This window comes from Ictidomys tridecemlineatus, chromosome 7, assembly GCF_052094955.1.
Source record: "Ictidomys tridecemlineatus isolate mIctTri1 chromosome 7, mIctTri1.hap1, whole genome shotgun sequence".
In the NCBI taxonomy this organism is placed as follows: Eukaryota; Metazoa; Chordata; class Mammalia; order Rodentia; family Sciuridae; genus Ictidomys; species Ictidomys tridecemlineatus.
Window position 1 is genome coordinate 165959776 of NC_135483.1, and position 25496 is coordinate 165985271.

At 33.8% G+C, this 25496-nt stretch overlaps 1 protein-coding gene across 1 annotated transcript in view; it reads right to left on the reverse strand.

Moving 5' to 3' along the window:
* Catspert (catsper channel auxiliary subunit tau) overlaps positions 1–25496 on the reverse strand; it is a 134251-nt gene that overhangs the window by 83027 nt on the left and 25728 nt on the right. Inside the window, 6 exon segments of the mRNA XM_078017868.1 lie at positions 1687–1755; positions 2715–2759; positions 4195–4317; positions 16202–16347; positions 17921–17972; positions 19445–19534. Coding sequence (XP_077873994.1) covers positions 1687–1755; positions 2715–2759; positions 4195–4317; positions 16202–16347; positions 17921–17972; positions 19445–19534 — 525 coding nt within the window.

The window sequence follows — 25496 nt, forward strand, 5'->3', positions numbered from 1 at the left end:
CCATTTAATAAATCAATGAGGTAGGTAGTAACTGCCTATTTTACAGATGATACCAGAGATCAGTAATTTGTTTAAAATTAAACAATAAGCATGAGAGCCAGGATGTGAACATAGCCTTTTCTCTCCTTGAGTATGGTATTATTTTTACTGGATCATGATAGATAAGGCTAACTAAATAGTTCATAGGCATAAAATCAGCTGAATTTTTATGATACAACCCATTCTTTTCTATATGTATATCTTTGTTCCTTGTTTTAGTAAATTCCACATATATAAAACAATACCTGCTCAGTTTTATATGAAAAGTATCTATCTCCTTAAGCATTGCTGTGTTTACATGATATGCTTTTATCTGGACTCAAAACCTACTTCTGAAATTCATGCTCATAAACTATGACTATCATCAAAAAGGTCTGAACAATTAAGGGTTCCTAGATAGCCTAACTTATCATAAGAAAACAGAAAGAAAAACAAAATAGAAAAGAAAACCTGTTCCTAGAAGCTTTCACCTGTATATTATTTACTTCTTCAAAATACATTAAAGATAATTGTGATATACCATAGGCAAAATTTTAAAATATATAGATTTCTCAGTTAACATTGCAATATGCTTAGTCAATAAGGCTGATGTTCCCACTTTCAATTACTAATTTTAAAACACTCAACACTTTAAAAAATATTGAAATATAGGGATCATTTCCCCTATTTAATAGCAGCACTAATGGGACTGGATTTTTAAATGTCCCAAAACTGTGATAATACTCAAAGATATCAAGAGTTCTTTTAAACAGAGGGTAAGAGTATATATTAGTATAACTTTTCTAGAACAAATTCTTAACAAGGCCATTGTTTTGAACAATAATTTTCTTTCTAAGAATCTAGCCTAAGGATGTAAAGAAAAGAATACAGGTTAGTACACAAATATTTATATATGATAGTGAATTTGAACAGGCAAGAAGCTATCTTCTCTCAGTATATTACTCTCTTGATGAATTGAAAAAGTTCAAACAACCCACAGAAACAATCATGGTTGTTTTTTCAAAATTGAAAACAACCATGGAGGAAAAATCAAAGTAGAAAACATTATCCGAATAACATTATTTTAATAACTCCATTTTTAATATTTTTAAGTGTAAAAATCCACACTCATTTCTTGAATACTTAAAATACGTTCATTTTCAATTTTAATTACATAAATGTGTTGTAGGTTTAACACAAAAGCAAGTTTTGTAATAAAGTTTCTGATATGAAAGATACATTTAAAAATGTATAAGGAAATGATGGTAAAGTCTCTTGTTTTTAGGCAGAAGAAAAGTCTATACACCTCAAGGGCAGAAAGTAGAGCAGCATTCTTTCAAAAACATTTATTTTGGTACCAGGGTTTGAATCCAAAGGCACTTACTTACTAAACCATATTCCCCAGGACTTTTTTTATTTTTTATTTAGACACAGGGTCTCACTAAGTTGCTTAGAGCCTCTCTCTAAGTTGCTGAGGCTGGCAGCAAAACTGAGATCATCCTGTCTCAGTCCTCCCAAGCTGCTGGGATTACAGGCATGAACCACCATACCCAGCAAAATACTAATTTTGAAGAATTTAACAAACTGGAAAAAAACAGAGGCTCAAAAGAAAATGATTTGAATGAAGAGCTAAAATAGAATCAAAGTTTTTAAAAGAGGAGAACTAACCTGATGTGAAAATCCATAACCAAAATTTCCATAGGAGAACATAAATTCCACCTCCAACCTGCAGATAAACTAAAAATGGCAACTGTATTTTATTGTTTGATCAGAATGGTATTTCACTAGAAAGGCGATAGCAAGTGATAGTTTTACTTCACAAATGTATAAGTTACAAAAGCCCAAGTATGACTCTCCAGATTTTAAGAAACAAATATTTACACAAGGAGTACCTATAGAAAACCTATTCATTTCCTGAAATGTTAAAATCTTTCATGTTAGAGTTAAATATTTTTGTATGATTAAAGTATGGAAAGTATCAACTCAAAATTGTTAATAGGCAAAGACACTGGCATAAATACATGTTCATATACATATATGTACATTATTTACTCACATTCCTCACACCTCCACTCCCAATTTCAGATAAAATTTTGATTTATATAAGTGATCTCACCCCTGTGAATCCCAGGTTGCTTATGTGTGAAATGAAGAAGGATGTCAAAGGAGATAACCCTGTGTTCCTTGCCCCTGTTTTGGCCTTGAGACAGAAGTCTCTTGGAATAGAAGAGCAAATAATCAAGTTAATTAATTTTAAGAACTTAATTACAAATAAAGCACTGAGAATATCTGTTCAGAAACTCCCCAAGGAGAAACATAATCCTCCCTCAGTGCAGCGGGGGTTGTTCCTGAGGCTCCGTGGTTCAAGCAGCAGTCAGAGCCATTCTATTCTCTCACATGAGGATTTCTAATTTTCTCCTTCACAACTTAACAATAAGAGAGCAGCTTTTAAAAGGGGCGGGGGAGGTGTGAGAATTTTGTGAGAAAATATTTGTACTTTATATTTAATTACATTTTTACTAATTTTACACATAAGTAACTGTTAGTTAAATGTAATTTACTAATTCAAGTAACTGTTAGGGTAATAAAAAAATAAAAAGATGTAGAATACAAACAATATCAGAATAAAGTTCTATAAACTGTTAAGAGAATATTCCATGCACACAAAACTTAGAAAGTTTTAGTAAAGTTCTTACTGTATTTTTATTCAATAACTGTAATTCTTCAGTAAAGCACCCTTTCTAGAAAAAAATAAAATAAAATTCTTCAATGTAGAATTACTCATCTATGTTTCCCATATATTATCTAAAACATATTATAGCAAGAAAGAATCAGGTAATGATTTTTTCAAATGCACATATGAAGCTAAAATACAAATAAAATGAATGTTCAAAAGAAGAAAAGAATTCTGAGTACAAGTAACAGAAATGTTAATATTTGCATTTATATTTTAGACAAAAATGTTTTTGCTAGTTAATAGTTCCCCATTTTGCAAATCTTAGAACAACTGCTATGCTTGTATTCTTTGTGAGGGAGGGTTCCTTATACATAAATCTATATGATGATCTGATTCTTGACAGGACTGAATACCTTGCTTCTCCCCCTAGAACTTCTGTGCTCTTGTAAACCAGATAAATCTTGGTATGTTGGTCACCATCTATACTCATCTCTAATGTCCTGAATTAGACCACTATTATGAATGAGCCATGTCATTAACAGACCAAACAAATTTATGTCTTTCCAAAATAAAATCATAAACTACATCACGGTGGTGATTTTCCTGGGCAAGGCTCATCACAAGTGACCAGGTGATGTGATCAGGTGCTACAGGGTTCAGTCTAAGGGTGTTTCTTCTCTTGTGAGTCTTAAGTGAGGGATTGCTTCATTCACTGGTCTAGTATGTTCAATAAGCTCAGGGGCCTGATTTTTCCATATGAGTGTGATATATTCATGCATCCCTGTGCTTCTGGTTAACTTGATAAGTTCACAGGTGGTCATTTGTATTAGCATGGTTAATTTATTTATCCATTTGTACCATACTATTGTATGAGGTAGATGGTTTTTTTACTTGTACAAACAAGGTGTAGAATCATTCTACCTACTTAACCTCAGAATGGAATAGCTTATAGTAAACTACTGCTTTATAAAATGGAGAACAAAATTAGGCACAGTCTGAGAACTATTGGTCTATACATCATGGAAAGACCCAGAACAGGGTTCAGTCTTCTCTCCACATCCACCCAAACTATGTTTCCCTTTTCTCCCAGAATCTTCTGCTACTTCCATGGTTAACAAACCTATTTTTAACTGCCTCACTAAACATACCTTCTACCTTTCTGCTTTACCTAAGATCCAGCTCACTATGGAAGCTACAATGCTTTTCTTATAGACTGCTTAAGTGAAGGTACTTTTTCTCCAAAAGCCCTCCAGGTCAAGAGGTATACTTCACATAACCCTCAATTGCTTTCAAATTGTATTATTACAAAGGAGTATAAAAAAGTTTCTTCTTTTAAGTCTCATGCTTTTTGGTGATTCTATTGTTTTTCAGATATTTGCATCACTAATTCTTATTAGATAAAAAAGAAAAGGAGTCTATTAGGTATAAAGAATCACAACAAGAAGTGCCAACTGGACAATGTGGAATCAAGGTGAAAACAAAAAGATTTTTATACATACCTGAATTACTTCATAAAGATGTACCTCAGCATTCCCTAATAAGACAGGATAAACTTCTGTCTTGCTATGTTGCATTAGTTCCAAGGAAATATTATTCCGTGTATCATCTTGACGTCGGGGAACCTCAATATCAAAATATATACAAAAAAACCCATAAGATTTTCAGTCTTAAATCCAGATATTATTTCCAAATAAACCTGAATGTGAAACTCTCAACCCTGTGATGTCTGAAGTACAATACTATAAATTATATTATGTGCATAACTAATTGTAACTAATAAAATCAGGACCTTGTTTATTTCTAATGTTAATTATGATCTGTTTAAATCATCCATTGCCAATAACCCTTTTTTTAATGCTACACAAACTTTCACTCTGAACTACTGAAACTATATTATCAAAGGTAATCCCATCAATATCTAATATGAAATCCAAATAATCCAGGTAATTCAAATTCAGTTTACCCATATATTCAAAATTAAAGAATATCTAATATCCTTTTCTGTCTCTATTCTTTAACATTTTGCCACATTTCTTTTTTTTTTTTTAATCCTAAAGTGTTGGGGATCAAACCTAAGGTACAGCAAATGGTCTACCACTGAGCTATATCTCTGGCCCTTGTTTTTTAACTCATACCATTAAACTTGAATGTGAAACTCTCAACCCTGTGATGTCTGAAGTACAATACCATTATTATATAATGTTTACCTTTTATATACAATTTTGCTAATTAGAAACAAATCATATGCTTCCCCATTCCCAAGATCCTAGTTCCTTCTATAAAGTTTCTTCCCATGGTTGATACCACACAGTTGGTATGAAACTTCTGAAAGTTATGTTTGTAACTGTTTTCCCCTGAGAAATGAGAAAAAGGAAATGAGGCCCTGTAATGCAGTGCAGTGAATAAGAGAGAGAGCAGCAGGCTCAGTTTTTCAGCAATGTGGAATACAGATTATTAGAACCAGTTTGTTTAAAACTATCAATGCTGAATAAAAATTTAAAAGTTATCTTCTTAAAAGCATGAAAGTGTAAATAAAATGGTAAGAAATAATTACATAAACTCCAAGTATTAGTAAACATTCAGATCATTAAACTTGATCTTTAAGTTGCATTTTCCCATAGGGTATTTCTCAATCAGTTAACCCAAAATTGCAGTATTTAAGACCTTGAAAGGTACAGAAAAGATAAGACAACAAGTGGGGCATTTAGGCATTAACAAAGGTTTCCTGTTCAACCCTTCTTCCATAATGCTAGGAACTCAAAGAGCTGTGGCTTCAGTGAATGGGGAACCATTCTCCCATCCCATTTATAGAGGCTGCAAGGAAAGTTGCACTATACAGAAGAAGGGGAGGCAAGGAGTTCCTAATAATTTAATAAGCAAAAACCTGTTTGGTGAACTGTAGCCTAAATTCACATCCACTTAATAGCATAAAAACTCTTGAACCTGACATTTAAAATGGATGGTAAATTTTATATTATGTATATTCTGCCACAAAATTAAAATAGGACAACTTAATTATTTCATCCATTCATTCAATTATTTATTTATTGGTAATAGGGATTGAATCCAGGGACATTTAACTACTGAATCACATCCATAGACCATTTGTTTTGTTTTTGAGACAGGATCTTGCTAAGTTGCTTAGGACCTTACTAAGCACTAAGTTGCTGAGGCTGTCTTTGAACTTGCAATCATCCTGCCTCAGCCTCCAGTCACCGGGATTACAGGTATGCACTACTATGTCTGGCATAATTTTTTTTTGTAATTCTCAAATATAACATTTGTTTTAAAGTGGTCCCAAATTGGTAGTAGTCTCACATGCCTTAAAAGCAAACAAAGATCTTTTTTACATTTGCCACTTTCATTCTAGGCCTCAAAGGAGTTCCACAAATAATTTTCCATAGAAAATGAAAGCTCACAGTAAAAAATAACTAAGTAAGCATGGAAATAAAACACCATGAATGAGGATCAGTAGAAATAGACCCACAAAATCCTCAAATGTTGGAATTTTAGAGAAATAGGCTTAGAATAATTAAGGTAAAAAAAATCTGAAAATACATTCCTGATATGCTCTTTTATTTATTTGTTTATTTTTTATTGTTGATGGACTTTTATTTTCACTTATTTGTATGTGTTGCTGAGAATTGAACCCAGTGCCTCATGCATGCTAGGCAAGTGCGCTACCGCTGAGCCACAACCCCAACCCCTCCTGATATGTTCTTACAGGAAAATGTAAAAACCATTTAGCACACCTGAACAAAGAAGACTCAAACAGAACTTGAAGAAATGAAAACTAAAATAATTGAATAAAAGCACTCACTGAATGGATTCTATGACAAAATACTCAAATTTTAACAAAATTAGTGAAATGGGATAAATATTCAAAGGTGTGGTGCAAGAGTGTGTTTGTGTGTATGTGTGTGTGTGTGTGTGTGTGTGTGTGTGTGTGTGTACTGCAGTGCTGGATATTAATCTCAGGGTCTTGCATGTGCTAGGCAAGTTCTGAGCTATAGTCTCAGCCCCAAAAATGCAAGGCAGAGACACAAAGTGATAGGAAAAAAACAGAGAAAGAAAAAGAATAAGAAAAGAAAGATAGGAAGAATGGTAGAGATGGAGGAAGAAAAAAAAGACATGAAAGATAACATAAGAACATCTAACACACGTCATTCAGAGTGCCAAAAAATAAAATAGAGGATCAAGAAAATGGGCAATAGAGGCACTATTTGAATTTTCAAAATTCCATTTGAAAAAATGAAAGCTAAAAATTTTCCAGAACCAATGAATATCAGCAATACAGTTTAAATAGTCAATATATCCCAACATAACAAAAAGATATCCAAATACAAATACATTAGAGTAAAATTAGAAAAAAAAACAACACACTCACACATAGAAAAAGATAAATTATTTTCAAAAGTGAAAGTGATAGATAACATATCCTCATCCCTCCTCCCTCTCCCCCTCCCCTTTCTTCTTCTTCTTCCTTCTTCCTCCTCCTCCTCCTCCTTCTTCTCTCTCCTCCTCCTCTGCCTTCTCTTCCTCCTCCTCCCCTACTCCTCCTCCTCCTCCTCCTCCTCCTCCTCCTCCTCCTCCTCCTCCTCCTCCTCCTCCTCCTCCTCCTCCTCCTCCTTCTTCTTCTTCTTCTTCTTCTTCTTCTTCTTCTTCTTCTTCTCCTCTCTCTCTCTCTCTCTCTCTCTCTCTCTCTCTCTCTCTCTCTCTCTCTCTCTCTCTCTCTCTTCCCCCCACCCACCATGAAGTGGACATCTTTTTTCCTCAATGCTATTCTGTCACCATGGTATTCTGCCTTAGCTTGGGCTTACAGAAAACTAAGCCAACCATGGGTTGAACTTCTGAAACCATGAACTCAAAATAAAATTTTTCTCCTCTTAAATTTTCATTGTAGGATATTTTGGTCACAGCAATGAAAAGCTGACTAACACAGAAAGTAAAATATTTATGCATTTGTGTATCTAAGTACATGAAATAAACAGTAATTGAAACAAAGGCTCAGATAAATTCCAAAAATAGCGGGTGATTTCAGCATGCTTTTTTCATCAACAGATACATCATCCATAGAGAAAAACCCACATAAACACATTTTTCTTATACAAAAACAAAGGTGCCAAGAACATTAACTGGGGAAAAAATAACCTCTTCAACTAATGGTGCTAGGAAAACTGGAAATCCATATGCAGCAAAATGAAATTAAACCCTTATCTCTCACCCTGCACAAAATTCAACTCAAAGTGGATCAAGACCCAGGCATTAGACCAGAGACTCTGTGCCTACCAGAAGAAAAAGTAGGCAAATCTATACCATGTGTCAGCTTAGGAACTGACTTCCTTAACAAGACTCCTAAAGCCCCAAAAGTAATAGCAAGACTAAATAAATGGGATGAATCAAATTAAAAAGTTTCTTCAAAGCAAAGGAAACAATCAATAACATGATGAGAGAGCCTACAGAATGGGAGAAAGTCTTTCCCACATGGAACTCAGATACAGCATTAATCTCCAGGATATATAAAGAACTCTAAAAATTTACCATCAAAAAAACAAATAACCCAATCAATATATGGGCTAAGAAACTGTTTTGGCACTTCACAGAAGAAAAAATACAATCAATCAACAAATATATATAAAAAAAGTTCAACATCACTAGGCATTAGAGAATGTAAACCAAAACTACACTGAGATTCTATCTCATTCCAGTCAGAATGGCAATTATCAAGAATACACAGGGGGGCGCTGGGATTGTGGCTCAGTGGCAGAGCACTTGCCTTGCATGTGTGAGGCACTGGGTTCAATTCTTAGCCTCACATAAAAATAAATAAAATAAAGGTATTGTGTCCATTTACAACTAAAAAAAAATTAAAGAAAAGAATACACAGGGCTGGGGTTGTAGCTCAGTGTTGTAGCTCAAATAACTTGCCTAGCATGTGTGAGAAACTGCATTCTATCCTTAGCACCACATAAAAATTTAAAAAAAGGCATGCTGTCCATCTACAACTACAAATTTTTTTTTAAAAAGAGAATACAAGTAACAATAAATGTTGGTGAGGATGTAGGGAGAAAAAAGGTATACTCATACATTGCTGTGGGGCTGAAAATTGGTGCAATCACTATGGAAAGCAGTATGGAGAATCCTCAGAAAACTTGGAATAGAACCACCATTTGACCCAGTTATTCCACTCCTCAGTTTATACCCAAAAGACTTATAATCAGTATACTATAGTAATGCAGCCACATCAATGTTTATAGCATCTCAATTCACAATTGTTAAGCTATGGAACCAATCTAGGTACCCTCCAACAGATATATGGATAAAGAAAATGTAATATACATACACAATGAAATATTACTCAGCCTTAAAGAAGAATGAAATTATGGCATTTGCCAGTAAATGGATGAAACTGAAGAATATCATGCTAAGTGAAATAAGCCAATCCCAAAGAACCAAACAAAGACCAAATGTTTTCTCTGATATGTAGAAGCTAATCTACCACAGGGGATGGGTAGGGAAGGATAAAGGTACTTTGGGTTAGACAGAGGGGGAGTGAAGGGGGTAATATGGGGGTAGTAATGATAGTACAATGAATCAGACATTATTACCCTATGTGCATATATGATTACATGACTGGTGTAACTCTACATCATGTATCAAAATGCATTCTACTGTCATACATAACTAATTAGAATAAAAAATAGGTCATTAAGATATAAAATCAGCAAAGACATCTCAGACCTAAAAGATACCTTAAATCAAATGGAATTAACAGATATTTACAGAATTTTTTTATCCCAAAACAGCTGCTCATGGAACTTTCTCCAAATCAGTCCATATTTTAGGTCACAAAAGAGGTTTTAGCAAATACAAAAAAATATAATTTCTTGCATTTTATTTTATCAGAGTATAATGGAATGAAATTAGGAATCAATAGTATAATAAACTACAAAAACTATATAAACACAGGGAGGTTGAACAATACATATTTGAATGGTGAATGGGTCATAAAAGAAATAAGAAATTCTTAGAATCAAATGAGAAGAGAGATACACAGCATCTCTAGAACATGATGAAGATGGTTCTAAGAGGAAAGTTTATAGCTATGACTATCACATTAAAACATCAGAAAGATCACAAATTAAGAACCTAATGATGTGTCTTAAGGTTTTAGAAAAAGAAAAGAACCAATTTCAAAACCATTAGAAGGAAGGAATAATTCATATGAGAGCTAAAAAAAAATAAAATAGAGAATAATACAAAGGAACAACATAATGAATATTTAGTACTTTAAAAAGATAAACAAGATTTATAAACCCTTAGCCAAACTACCAAATGAAAAAGAGAGAAGGCACAAATAAGGAAAATTGGAGATGAAAAAGGAGAAATCACCTTAGACATCATTGAAACCCAGAGGATCATTTGGGACTATTTTGAAAACTCCAATAAATTGAATGGAATTTGATAAATTTCTAAATACATATGACCTGTGAAATTTGAACCAAGAGTATATAAAAAAACCTTAACAGACCAATAGGAAGCAATGATGCTGAATATATCATACAAACCGTTCCAACAAAGCAAATCCCAGCTGAATTCCATCAGACCTTTAAATAATAATGAATGCCATTGCTCCACAAACTATTTCATGAAGTGTAAAAAGGGAACACTTGACAATTTGACTTTTTCTCCCTTTTTGTCATCCCTTTTATTTCTTTCTCATGCTTAATTACTCTGCCTGAAGTTTCAGTACAACACTGAAAAGGAATGGTGAAAATGAACACTTTTATCTTGCTCTTGATTTTAGAGAAAATACTTTCAGTTTTCCCCCATTCACTATAATGTTGGCTTTAGATTTGTCATAATAAAGTCTTTATAATGTTGAAATAAGTTCCTTCAATCTAATTTCTTCGGTGATTATATTATGAATGGGTGCTGAATTTGGTCAAAGTTTTTTTTCTGCATCTTCTGAGATAATTCTGTGCTTTTTGTCCTTGATTTAATTTATATGAATTACATTGCTGAATCATCCTTATATCCTTGGAATAAAACCCATTTGATCATAGTGTATGATCTTTTTAATGCACCACTCAATTTGGTTTGCAAATGTTATATTAAGAATTTTTGTGGGCTGGGGTTGTGGCTCAGTAATAGAGCACTTGCTTCACATTGTGAGGCACTGAGTTTGATTCTCAGCACCATATATATAAATAAATGAATAAAATAAAGTCCATCAACAACTGAAAAAAAAGAATTTTTGCATCTATGTTCATCAAGGACATTGGCCTGTAATTTTCTTTCTTTGATGTGTCCTTGTCCAGTTTTGAATTCAGGGTGATAGTGTCTTTGTAGAATGAGTTTGGAAGTATTCCTTTCCTTTGTATTTCTTGGAATAATTTAAGGAGCATTGGAAGTGTTTCTTTCCTTTGTATTTCACAGAATAATTTGAGAAGAATTGGTGTTAGTTGTTCTTCAAAAGGCTTAAAAAATTCAGTCATGAATCCATCTGGTCTTGGGTTTTTTTTTTTCTTTGATGGGAGACTTTTTATTACTGCTTCAATCTCATTGCTTGTTGGTCTGTTTGTTTTCTATGTTCTCTTGCTTCAATTTTGAAATGAAATATATGTCTAGAAATGCAACCATTTCTCAGAGATTTTCCATTTTATTGGCATGTAAGTTTATCAAAACAGTCCCTAATGATCCTCTAGATTTCAGTGGTGTCTGTTATAATATCTCCTTTTCCATTTTTAATTTTATTAGTTTGGGTCTTCTCTTTATCAATCTTTTTTACCTTTTCAAAGAAACAACTCTTTTTTCATTTATTGTTTGTGCTATTCTTCAATTCTCTACTTCAATAATTTTATCTCTGATCTTAATTCTTTCTTTGTAATGGTTTGGAATTGGTCTCATTTTTCGAAGACTCTTGAGGTACAGCATTAGGTCATTCATTTTATATCTGTTTTGTTTTTATGTAGGCACTCCCTCTTAGAACTTCCCTCTTAGAAATGCCTTTACTATACCCGACGGATTCTTCTATATTGTGATTCTATTCTCATTTGGTTTTTAAAATATTTTTTACTTTTGCATTACAATTCTTAATACACCATTATATCATAATTTATCATATCTCTGATTATATAGAAGGTATGTTGACACCAAATTCACATCTTCATACATGTATTTTGTATAATGATGAGGGTCTCCTTTCACAATCCATGCTATTCCCCTTCTCCCTCCTTTCCCTCCCATCCCTATTCCCTATCTAGAGGTAATCTTCCTCCCTTGCTCTCCCTCCCAACCCCATTTTGAGTCACCCCCCTTATATTAGAGAAGACATTTGGCATTTGTTCTGGGGGGATTGGCTAACTTCACTTAGCATAATCTTTTCTAATGCTATCCATTTCCCTGCAAATGCCATGATCTTATTTTTATTGCTGAGTAATATTCCATTGTGTATAAATGCCACATTTTTTTTTATCCATTCATCCACTGAAGGATATCTAGGTTGGCTCCACAGTTTAGCTGTTGTGAATTGTGCTGCTATAAACATTGATGTGGCTGTGTCCCTGTAGCATGCTGTTTTTAGGTCTTTTGGGTATAATCCAAGAAGAGGAATAGCTGGGTCAAAATGGTGGTTCCATTCCCATTTGATTATAAGAGTTTTTAAATTTTTCCCCTGATTTTTTGAAGACCCTGTCAGTCATAATTCAAAAGTTTGAACAATAATTCAATCTCCATGTTTTTGTAGAGTTTCTGTAGCTTTTATTACTGTTGATTTCTAATTTAATTACATTATTATCTGATAAGAAGCAAGGAATTCTTTTTTTCTATATTTGCTAAAACTTGCTTTGTAGCCTATTATATGATCTATTTTGGAGAAAGTTCTGTGAGCAGTTGAGAAAAGGGTATATTCAGTTGTTAGATGAAATATTCTGAGGATGTCTGTTAAGTAAATTTGATCTAAGGTGTTGCTTTAACTCTACAGTGTCTTTTTTTTTAATTTTTAGTCTGAATGACCATTACTGAGAGTAATATATTTAATTAGGATCTATATGCTCCTTTATGTTGATTAGTGTTTGTTTTATGAAATTGTACCAACGTTTGGGGCACAAATATTTATAATTGTTATATCTTCTTGTTGGATGGTTCTTTTTATCAATAATATAGTAATCTTTGACTCTTTTAATTTTGGCTTGAAGTTTGCTTTTTATGATAAAAAAAAGCTACCCCCACTTGCTTCCAGATTTCATTTGCATGGAATATAATTTTCCATCCTTTCAATTTCAGTCTGAAAGTAACTTTCCTGGTGAGGTGTGTGTAAACAGACAACATACAGTTGAGTTTTATTTTTTAATCCAATAAGACAGTATATATCTTTTAATTGGAGAATCAAGACCATTTACAGTGTTACTACAGAGAGGTATGTATACTTCCTGTCATATTATTTCTAATGCTTTATTTTTTCCTAATTCTCATGCTTATCTACTCTGCTAAAGATATTTATTCTTTCCATGCTCACTTGGATGTTTTATCTTCTTATCCTGTGAGCAGGATTCCTTTAAGTATCTTCTTCAATGCTGTTTTAGTGGTCATGAATTTTTTATTTTTAGTTCATGTTTATCTTGGAAGGTTTTTATATTTCCTTATATCCTGAAGGATAACTTTGCAGGATATAGTAATCTGGATTGGCAGTTGCTTCCTTACATGGTATGATATGCATAGTTCCATGGTCTCCTGTTTTTTAGAGTTCTGAAAAACCTGTTAGTCTGATGTGTTTGTCTCCATTGATGCCTTGGCATTTCTCTCTTGCAGCTTTTAAAGTTCCTTCTTTGTTCTGAATTTTTGGCATTTTAACCCTACTATAATATAGAGAGGTTTCTTTCAAGTCTTGACTATTTGGGGTTCTAAATGTCTCCATATCTGAATGTCCATCTCATTTCCAAATTTTGGGAACTTTTATGGCATTATTTCACTGAATAGGTTATCTATGCTATTAACCTATATTCTCTAGTCCTTCCTCAAGACCAATAAATCTTTTTGAGGGGGAAAGGGGACCAGGGATTGAACTCAGGTGTGTTTAATCATTGGGCAACATTTCCAGCACCCCATTTTAAAATACTTTATTTAGAGACAGGGACTCACTAAGTTGCTGAGGCTGGCTTTGAACTCATCATCCTCCTGCCTCAGCCTCCCAAGCCTCTGGGATTACAGGAATGTGCCACTATGCCTGGCAAGGCCTGTAAATCTTAATTACATCTTAGGAAGCAAGGGAAAAGAAAGGGAAGGGAAAAGAAGGGAAGGGAAAGGAAGAGGAGAGGAGCAAGTGGAGAGGAAGGATGGGATAGAAATAAAGTTGAGAAAGAAAAGAAATACTGAAAAGAGTCAATTAATTAAAAATATACATAAAATTAGATGTAAATATGAAAAACAAATGAGAGAAAATAGATCAAAACCATTTACAAAAAAATGAACTCAGAAAACAAACAAAAAAAAGATTAAAATTTCTCCTTACTGAAGCAATTAAAATGTAATTAAAATTAAGCCCTTTTTTCCAGGGCTACATTTTATAATCCACCAGCTACAGGTAGGTGTGTAGGATACAATCAGAGTTTGTTCCTCATTAATTCCAACCCAAATAGACAAAATTTATTAGGGGAGTTTGTATGGTGAGCTCCACTCCTTCTTAACAACAGAAAGTTCTAAGAGTATGCTATTCACTGCAAAACTAAATTCACTCTCAGTAGGCCTAGGGACAGGGCATGGCTATAGAAGAACTTCTGACCAACACACTCACCTGAAGATTGATCCTGATTGTGCTGCATTCCATATCTCAAGAGCCTCCATTTGTTTTATGGGGGTAACAGGGGATGGCTAGGGTCTCAGTTACCCCAACAAATCCTCCAAATACCTCTGAGCATGGGGAAGGTAGCAGCCCAACAGGTCTGGGGTTAGGTGGAGTGTGGCAGGCATGCTTTCCACCAAACCCAATCAAAGCACACTCATTCCCAATTTCATTCCACATCCATACAAACTGGACCCTTATCACAAAGCAAAGATCAGACTGCTAATTTCAAAAGAAAAGATGCTCCATCTTCCTCTGCATGACAATCAATCTCACTCCTACTGCCCAGAGCCTCCAACAGGTCCATTCTCCCAGCTCAATGACTTCCTTCAGGGCTGGTGCTCACCAACCCAGTGAAAAGAAAATCAGAGGTTGTTGAGTCTTAGACTCTCTCTTCCTCTCTCCTCTCCACATTCTCCCCTACTCTTTCTCTGCAGGGACTTCTCATCTCCCATGCAGAAAGCCTAGACAACAAAGTCCCACCCCAGCTCTCACTGAATACACAGGAAAGTGCTTGAAATCTCTTCTCTGTTACTGCAGCTATGCAGGATGATAGCTTCCGTATGTATTTGCCAGATGGTGGAATGTGCAGTCCTTGAAATCAGTAAAATTTTTTCTTTTGGTTCACAGAAGGAGAGCTTCCCCTCCCCCACTGAACCTTCACATACCTGACAGTGGCACAGTTTCTTTCTAAAAAAATGCTCCACCATGCCTGGTGTTTTTGAGAACTTGCCTATCAATTTAGGAAAGCTATTTGCAAAATAAAAGAAACCATATGAACTGCCTGAAGCAAAACTGTCTTATTTGTTGCTTTTATTTTCCATTCATATCCAACATTCAAACTTTGTAAAACACATGGTGTATAAAGGAAATGCTTTAGAATTTTGCTAAAATTCAACTAATATAATAAAACTATTAAGAAATAATTGGGCTTTAATCAATGAATCCTACAAGTCTATGAAATAGTGTCACTATTCAAAAAAAAAAAAAGGTTTGAGATACATTTTACAATCTAAGAATCTGTTTAACTATAAATAGAAACACAGCAAGTCCTGGTGTGAGAGGCACTTTAATGATGGGTGGTCTGGAGTCAGAGTACATATATTACAGCTCACCACATATAAGCTCTATGACCTTAACAAAGTTCTTTAACCACACAGCACTTCAGTTACCTCACCTGTAAAATAAGGATGATAAAATAAGAGAATGTATATGTACATCTCTGTGTCTATCTCCATGTGTGTGACAGATTTACAAATCTATCTTTTGGAGTTGTTTTTAAAGACTGAATATGTTAATCTGTGAAAACATAATTTAGAGTTTATATAAGGGGAAATCAGAAAAGAAGGAAAGTAGATAAAAATAAAAAAGGGTAGAAGAAGGTAGATGAAAAAGGAAAACCAAACTACAGAAAAAACATAATAAACACTCAAAATCACAGACTATAACATCTCAAAAAAGAATCCACTAAATTATGTATTTCCCAGCAATCTGTTTATTTAAAAATACCATTATAGACCACAGTACAGAAATAGAATACTGTAAATACCAAATAAAAAGTCACTACTTATCTTTCTTTCCTACCTATTAAAAAAGGTATAATTAGAGTAGAATATTTGAAACTGTAAAGAAATATTATATCCTGAAGAGAATTATAATTTTACCTGCACGGAAAAATACTTAATTTCATCAAACCGAACTGCAGCGCTCTTTTCACTACTTCTAAGCAGTAAGATACGACGCTTTGTAGATTTCATAATGTTGTTTACAGAGATGCGAATGAACAAATCGATGAAAGGTTGTGAAGTGACTGAAAATAGAATGTTTAGGAAATAAATTTTTGTTTTAATTGAACAAATACACATTATAAAATTAATTCATTATAGAATTCAGGCTAAGTCCTAAAAAAATAAATCAACCAAGTAAACAAGGTAATTGTAAAGTATATTTAAAAAGAGAAAAGAAATCTTAAAATAATATTTTGCCCATCACTGATAGATACAATATGATATACATCATAATTTCTTTGCAAAATTTTCTAGATATTAACTTCCAGGTATATGTAATATATATAACAATATAATTATGTAGAAAAATTATATAGTCAGAAAATTGTCACTTGGGAAGAATTATTTTAATTTTAAGGCAACAGAATTTGGAGCAAAGTGTTCTACTGTCCATTTCACCTTACTATACACTCTATTTATACTGTACTGATCTGTTTTATTATCTTTCATAGTACTCCAGGCTTTAAAACAATTTTTTTTCATGATTTAATTATCTTTTACAAATCTCCACACAAAATGTTTTTAAAACTTCTCTTTATATAAAAAGAAACACCAAAGTCTCCATAATGAATGGTTTTATGTCATAAGTCTAAAAATAAGCATTCAGTTTATTTAAGGGACTGGTATAAAATAAATCCTTTAAAATATTTGAGGGAAGCATATATACTACTTTCAAACAAATTAGTATTACATCCTAGATAATATCTTTTCCTTTAACTTGTATGATGATTGGAATAGATTATAGATGTTCAAAATTCTTTTGTCACTTCCACATAAAAAGTGGAGTTTACCTTCTCTGTCCTTGAATCTGAGCTGGCCTTATGATTACTGTTGGCAATGGACATGACTAGGACTGGGACTAAAATGGCATTCACCTAGGGTGTAAAATTAATAGAATACTAAAATCTTAGTAATCAAGATAAAAAATATTAACATTTTAAAATCAAAATTAGTATAGGAAAAAAATAAGCATGATGGACCACACAGAAAGAATGAAAGTTTTTCTTGGATATAATACTAATTCGTAAGTAATACATATGCTTCCTTTAAATATTTTTAAAAGATTTATTTTATATCAGTCCCTTAAATAAACTGAATGCTTATTTTTAAACTTATGGCATAAAACCACTCATTATGGAGACTTGTTTCTTTTTATATAAAGAGAAGTTTTGAAAAATTCAACTAATACAGTTCAGTATTACTTGAAAAGCTCAGTAAAACACTGACATATGTATACCTGACATATGCAAAACTCAAGCACCACACAAAAAAAAAAGTACATGAGACTTCCAACAATTTCAGCAACCCAACTAAGCCTAACCTTCCAGTCATCCTCACTAAAGCACCATCATGCGAACAGAACATAGTACTTGAGATATCACAGCCCTTTTGAACTGTCAGGTAACTACAGCTACCCAAGCTATGCTACTGTGAAGCAGAGGTACCATTCAAGTGGATGCACAGATAACTATTGACAATAAAACTGCTAAAGTCTTATAGCCCTAAAAGTGTTAGAGAGGTTTGGAATGCAGCAGTGGATAACTAAAACAATGAGATATAATCATACTATGAGTTTTAAACCCAAAGAAAGGATACTCCTCTGTGCAAAATTTCTGCAGTTCTTTACATGAACAGCCAGGCAGCCAACCTACAACCATCAAAGCAAAAACACAGATAGTAAATGCATGTTTTACAAAGTTAACTTATCTTCCACTTCACACTGAACTATATTTAAAATTTTAAGAATGAAGTTCACTTTATTATTTTTTTCTCATTAGAAATATTACTTCTCATTTAAAATATCTAGTTAATGGAAAGCATTAGAAAGAAGCAGAGAGGGAAAAAAAGTGAGCAGGATTATGTTCCCAATAAACTTACAGGAACAAGAACACAAAGCAAAGGAATATTTCATTATAAACTTAAATCTAATCATCATTCTTTGAATTGTTTTTAGTTTATATTAGGTGAAAATGATAAAATACAGCATACTGCACATTAAAAATAAGAAATACACTTTGTTTTGAATAAGCTCTTTTACTCAGTATCCTAAAACCACTTAATTCATTCAACAATCATTCATTGCCTACAACACGCCAGAGATCAAGAAATAGTCATTCTCACTTTAAAAGATTTTTCTAAATGTTAAAGAAAATTGTGCTTTGTGCTTTAACCATAAATCAAATACAAAATGAATATAGGAAACTTTAATTCTAATATATACTATTAAAGTATATTTAACCATGTTTAGTATCAGAAAACAATTAAATTAGAAGAAATATTATATTAAAGGTTGTATATGACAGGGAAATTCTTATACCCAGTAACTTCTCTAATAGTGCTATAAAAGAATAAAGGTATTCATTATTCTTGTAAAGGAATGCCATGATATTTCACAGTTCCAAATATGCATAGATTCTCATGTCCTATACTCTAAACCACCCAAAACAGAATGACAGACTTTTCTGATTTTCTGCCTCAATAACAGATCCAGTGTATGTATGTCTGATGACTATGTTAGCTTTTGTTTCTGTGGGACCTTTTTGGACAGGAAAGGGGTGTGGGGTCAATTTCAAACTAAAAGTCAATCTGGCAATAAATATATAAATCAATAGAAAAGCTCAGTAAAACACTGATTCCCAGGCCCATCTTCTGGAGGAGATTCCAACTTAGCAGATCTTAAGATGATGCCCAAATCAATGATTTGAAAAAGTATCCTAGGTAATTCTGATACAACTGGATTTGGGAATCTTAAGTATAAAAATCACTGTTTCTGGGGCTGGGATTGTGGCTCAGTGATAGAGCACTTGCCTAGCACATGCAAGGCCCTGGGTTTGATCCTCAGCACCACTTAAAAGTAAGTAAACAAAATAAATGTATTGAGTACAAATAAAAATAAATATTAAAAAAATCACTGTTTCTGTGAATCAGGATGATTTCCATAATTTCAGAAACTATTATAATGTTTCTCTGACTCATAAAAAGAATAACTTCATGAGTATGTTTTCAGAGAATATCATTTTATGCACACACTCTTTGATTACCAAATTATAAACACCAATAATGCTTTATATCCAATCATAAATAATTTACACTGGGTTTTTGAGGGTTAATCATACATACCACATCCCCAAATGGCACCAAAGATGGTAGCTCAGATGGTGCTATTTCCAGTTCTTCACTCTCAGACCCTTGAAGAGTTTTTCTCAACATCTACCATGTAAATAAACAAAGGGTTTAGAAGAAAAAGAATATAACAAGATAAAAGATTAATTCAGTAATTATCTCAAGAGTATCCAGTAAGTAGCAGGTAGTCTAGGCACTGAGATACTAATATACCTAAGAAACTCACTCCCATCCTCAATAAATTTATCAATAAGTAATCATGGAAATAAAAACGTACACAATTAAATATAAAATCAACAAGGGAATCATGAAAAAGGAGAAAAGTGCATATTAGTATAAGCATGACCTAATCAGTTTGTCAAAAGACTGAACATACAGTAAGACCTATTGAAAACTATTAAAAAAAAAAAAGAATTCCAATTGGTCCTAGAATGGGAATCACCTGAATCTGAATTTCTACTCAAATATAAGTATATCAAAACAAGGAATACAAATGAGACCACACAAGGCTTATGCTTCCAACATTATTTGAAAAAGCATGTCACAAACTTCAAATTTCCTAAAGGAGAGGAATAAATACAAATTCCAACAGAGCTCTCCCTGAAATTCCTGCCACAACCTATGGGGACAGAGATAAAGAGCAGAGAGAAGTGGAAACCATAAAGAAAGAATAGACATAATTATCCTGAGAAAGAGAAAGTTCAAAACTAAGTACAAAAATTCTGACCGGGGGTCTAGGATTTGGAGGTATAGCAACAGCTATAGAGAAGAGAACTGAAAGAGAAGGATTACAGGTGGCTTTCTCTGGAAAGCACTACTTCTGGGCTGAGGAAGAAAGAGGTGTCCCTTGAATACATCTAGTAATGAGAAAGAAGGATGTGACAAGGGGAAATTAAGAATATCAAAATAACAAGAAACCACAAGCCACTGTATTCAACCTATCCCCTCACTTCTCATCATCTACAAGTTCATCTTTTTTTTTAACTGCACCTAAATGCATGCATAGCCCCCCCCACACACACACACATATACACGGCACACGTGAAGTAATTAGAAATAAGAAAACCCAGACAGACTCCATTAAAAGCTCTTATTAAAAAAAAAATGGGGGTGGGGGTGACTGACAAAAATTCTGCCCTCCAAAAACAACACAAAATAGAAGTAAATTATAGCACAAATTTTCAAACTGAATTAAAGATCTTCAAACAAGCATTTGGAGATATTTTTCAATGCCTACATTCACAATTTCAACAATGTCTGAAAAGAAAAAAAAATGAGTGTGTATCAACTCAAGAAATAAATTTTCTAAAAAAGAAAAACCATCTTAGAAATAAAGACAAGGGGGCTGGGGATGTGGCTCAAGCGGTAGCGCGCTCGCCTGGTATGCGTGAGACCCGGGTTCGATCCTCAGCACCACATACCAACCAAGATGTTGTGTCCGCCGAGAACTAAAAAATAAATATTAAAAATTCTCTCTCTCTCTCTCTCCCCTCTCACTCTCTCTTTAAAAAAAAAAAAAAAAGAAAGAAATAAAGACAAGGTGCCCAAGATAGTATGGTTTCAAATGAAACTTGATACAGAGCACTGGAAAAGATAGGAAAACAATGAAGAGAATGAAAATGATACAGAGAAATAAGTATAAAAGATCAAGGAACAAAAATTAAAACATTTTGCAAAGTACCAAAGAAAATTTTAAAGAAAAATGATAATCACAACATATGAAAAAGACATAGGAAGTATGACATGACATATTGAAAACAAACATTATCAGTTACATCAATTATATTTAAATGGGCTCAAGGATTTACAAAACTCAAGTCTATGCATAAATATTATTGGGTAACCAACCATTCCAGTTTGCCCAGAACTGAGGTCTAGGACTCTGGACTTTCAGATAGGATAGTTTAGCAAGACAGTCACTCTATTAATATGAGAGATATACCTAAAATAGTGATTCAAAAAGGCAAGTGTAAAGGGACAGGTACAAATACACTAAATAAAAAGAAAACATTAAGAAAGCAGAGATCTAGACCATGACATGAGACGGTAGAATTCAGGCAAAACATCTACTGCACAAGACAAATGAGAAAACTTTTTAACGCCAAAAGACATAATCAGAAATAAAGATTTAAAAGTTATACCATTTTCCCTGAGTATTCACTGCTAAAATGTGAAATCACATCACAAAGTTTTTCATTACAGTATTATTTGCAACTGCAAAATGTTGCAAACTACCTAACAGCCAAAATAGGACACTGGTTGAATAAACTATAACATATACTTAAAACAATAAGGAAGATTGCTATGAAATACCAGTGATTTACACTACTATTAAGACAAAATCAAAGCATATTTTGTATTACAGGGAAAAAATAAAGTACACATCTGAAGTCATATAGGAAGAATAAATCATAAACAGGTTACCAAAATTGGAAAGAAGGTGGGATGAAGTGGAGAGAATGAGCTGAAAGGGAAAGTGATAATTTCCTAAGTATATTATTTAGTGGTTTTTACTTTTTAAAGTGTGTTAATGTCCTATATACCAAAAATAAAATCTATAGATTACTTTGGGTAATACAACCATTTAAACACCATTAATTCTTCTAATCCATGGAAATACCTTTCCATTTACTTGTATTCACTTCAATTTCTTTTATCAGTGTTTTGTTGTTTTCAGGGTAGAAATATTTCACCTCCTTGGATGAATTTATTCACATATATTTTTTTTATAGCTAGTACAAATGCAACATTTCAGATAGTTTGCTATTAATGTATAAAACACTACAGATTTTTGTAGTTACTCCAGTTTCAGATTCAAGCAGTAGGAATATTCCTTCTCAGCAAGGTGAGTTTCTAAGAGAATTCACTAAAATTCAACATCTGACAGTAAAATCATAATAGAGATACAGAAATTCAAAAGCTTTAGCCAGAGAATAAGAAATATATTTGAGATGCATCAGCTTTGTTCCTTGCAGAGAAGAGGGATAACTGAGGCAGAAAGAGAAAAAAGCACTGTGAATAAATTTGGCGTGGGAGAACCTGTGGAGTAAAAGTGGCTATCTTAACCAACCCAGAGGTGGTGGGGCAAGCTCAAAATCTCTCTGCAGGCAAGTGGAAAGTTGAAGTAGAAGTAATTTGCAGGTGGCCATGTGGCAGTTTTCAGTGACAGGAGCTCATAAGTTCATAAAAAGCACTGCCAGTCTGCCATGGGAGCCAGAAATAGGCACAGACAGGATTGTGTCCCTGGAGATTCAGGATGGGGACAGTGGGAGGAGAAAGGTTTGCTTTCCCTTTGTTTCTGGTGTTTCATGTGACCAGGTTGGGAAAGGCCAGAAACTGGTCAGATAGATAGGTCTGAACTCCATGTCTAATCCTGGTAAATCCACATCCATGGCAGTGAAATACATGGAGAGGATTCTATGGAGAGGATTCTATAAGTGGAGTTTTCAGGAGGTCTCTGAGACCCAGACACCCAGCAGAGATTGGCATTTGCACAGCAACAGGAGTATGGACCTAATCTCTCTGGAATAAATACCTCCCAATGAACTTAAAAGAACAGTCAGAATAAACTCAGCTGCTGGAAGTTTCCATTTAGAACTCTGCATCAGCCCTGGGACAGCATGGACCTTCCCATCCAGACAAAACTCCAACTGTCAGTACTCCCCAACCTGTACTACCCTACACCATAAGATAGGAAGCAGAGAGCTACTACAACATATGCCAGTTCCAGGCCACACAGCCTGGCATCTTGGTGAGAAACATAAAGAGGTCAGTCCTTGATCCAGGGATTCATAGTCCACGAAGAAATGCACAGAAGGATGAAACAGCATAGGCAGTGACATGCATCCTTGCAAAACAGTTTTTAACCATCTCAGTGCAGACAAGCCCTTCATTTTTCATTGAGAATTTTTTCTCTAGGTTTTTCTCCATCTCTGTCTCTTTTACTTGTTTTTTTTACTCTATGTGTTATCACTGCACTAATCTGTTTGATAATTTTTCTTTCACTTTAATCATATTTTAATTACCTCTTTATTATTTAGCCTTTTTTTTTTAACTTTGGAAGGGCAGATTCTTTGTGGGTTCATTTTGGTTTGATTTTTTGTTTATCTGTTTTTGTTCCTCTCATTATGTCCTCTTCACTTTCTTTCTCCTCTAATAGCCAAATTCTTTTGTTTCCTCTTCCTCTTTATATTATTATTTTTAGTTATTTTCATTCTTCATTCTTTGTAGCATTATCTGTAATTGTTCCGTTGCTTCCTCTCTGTTCACTTTTAAATATTTTTAAACTTTCTCATGCCTGCCTACTTCATTTTCTCTTCACTTAAGTAACTGTAACTTTACTGTCTGCCAGCTATTCTACAAACTGTCTGTAGAATTCTTGCCTCCACCATTCATGTTGTTGTAATTATTAGTATGATGGAGGATACAGTTTACAGCTGTTGTTAAAGGAGAAAATGTAGTTCACAGGTATTTGTTACTGATACTGATGTTAAATGCTGACAACACCATTCCTTTCAATGTGGCAATCAGTGTTATAGACATCAAAGTAGGCACCAGATATTTATTTTAAGGCTGTGTATTAGTCATTACCGTTGTTGCTACTGCTTGCCCCTCCTTTTTCTAAAAGGGTCTGAGCAGTGATTGAGAAATTACAAGTTCACAGGGTAGAGATCCTACTGCCGAGCTAAAACTCAGCCAAATATCAGTGAACCTCACTCCATGCACAAACTAGTCCCATTTGAGATCCAACAATACTTCAACACAAAGAATAGGGGAGATAAAAACTCCAAACCAAAACCAGGTCCCAAGTATAAAGAGCTATGAGAAGACCTCAGTTCCCACTCCTGGATATCTACTCATACAGCAAAAAAAAAAAAAAAAAAAAAAAAAAGAAGTCACAAAGTTGAGGTAGAAGTAATTTGCAGGTGGCAAATAGCTTAGAAAAACCCAGAGGATTGCAGAAGCTCTCTAAGAATAAATTAAATCAGTTGTTCAACATTAGAAAACTTAGTGGCACTGGAGAATTATTGATTTAAACTGAGTAGCATTGGAGACTCAAATTAATACTCAGATTACATGGAGCTTAGAGGTTAAAGCTAAAAGATACAAAGAACACAGAACTTACCACACACACACACACACAAAAAAAAAAAATAACTATACACCTAAAGAAGAGGAATCCATCTCAACAGATGAGCAAATTCAAGACCCCTGAAAACATGAAGGAACAGCTAAGTCCCTACCATTTATAATTCCCCAACAAAGGAACCCATACATACAGAAGTGGATGAAATTCCACTTCTATAAAAGACTATAAAAAATGATTATTGAAAGGTTTGATCCATTAAAAGAATTGAGGAAAAATTACGGGAGCAAATACAGAAGGTAAAAGGCCATTTCAATTTTTTTTTTAAAAAAAAGAGTAACTAAAAATATTCAGAACTTTTTGAAAATAAAACATAATGAATCAAATAAAAACTTCCATTTGAAAGTATGACCAACAGATTAGATTATGTAGAAAATAGAACTTTGGGCCTCAAAGACAGAACTTCATGCTTTGAAGAGAGTATATAAACTTGAATACTCAGGACACAATAAAGGAAAAAAAAATACAACAAGAATATATAAGAACTCTGGGACAGCAAAAGACAAAATTTAAGAGTCATTGGGTTAGAAGAGACCCTGAAGATACAGGGAATGGCATTAAGAAACATTTTTGTGGACAGTAGATAAGTCCCGGTCATTGGTTGATCCTGCAGAGTCAGCAAAAGCCAAGCCTGGGGGGGAAAAAATTCCTTTTCAAAAAGGCAAGGATGTTATTAACACTTAGCTCTTACACTAACAGTTTTCAGACATTCCAGGACAATAGGCTCCCTAGGTGTAGCAGGATAATAGAAGAATGTTCCCAGCACTGCAACAGTAGGATAGCTACAAAAATGTTACTAGCTCAGTAATTTTTTAGTGCACAAAGAAACCTCTTGATAACTCACAAACCTTAAACTATTTACAATGCCCCTATAGTTAACTTCATGATTATGAGACCCTACAT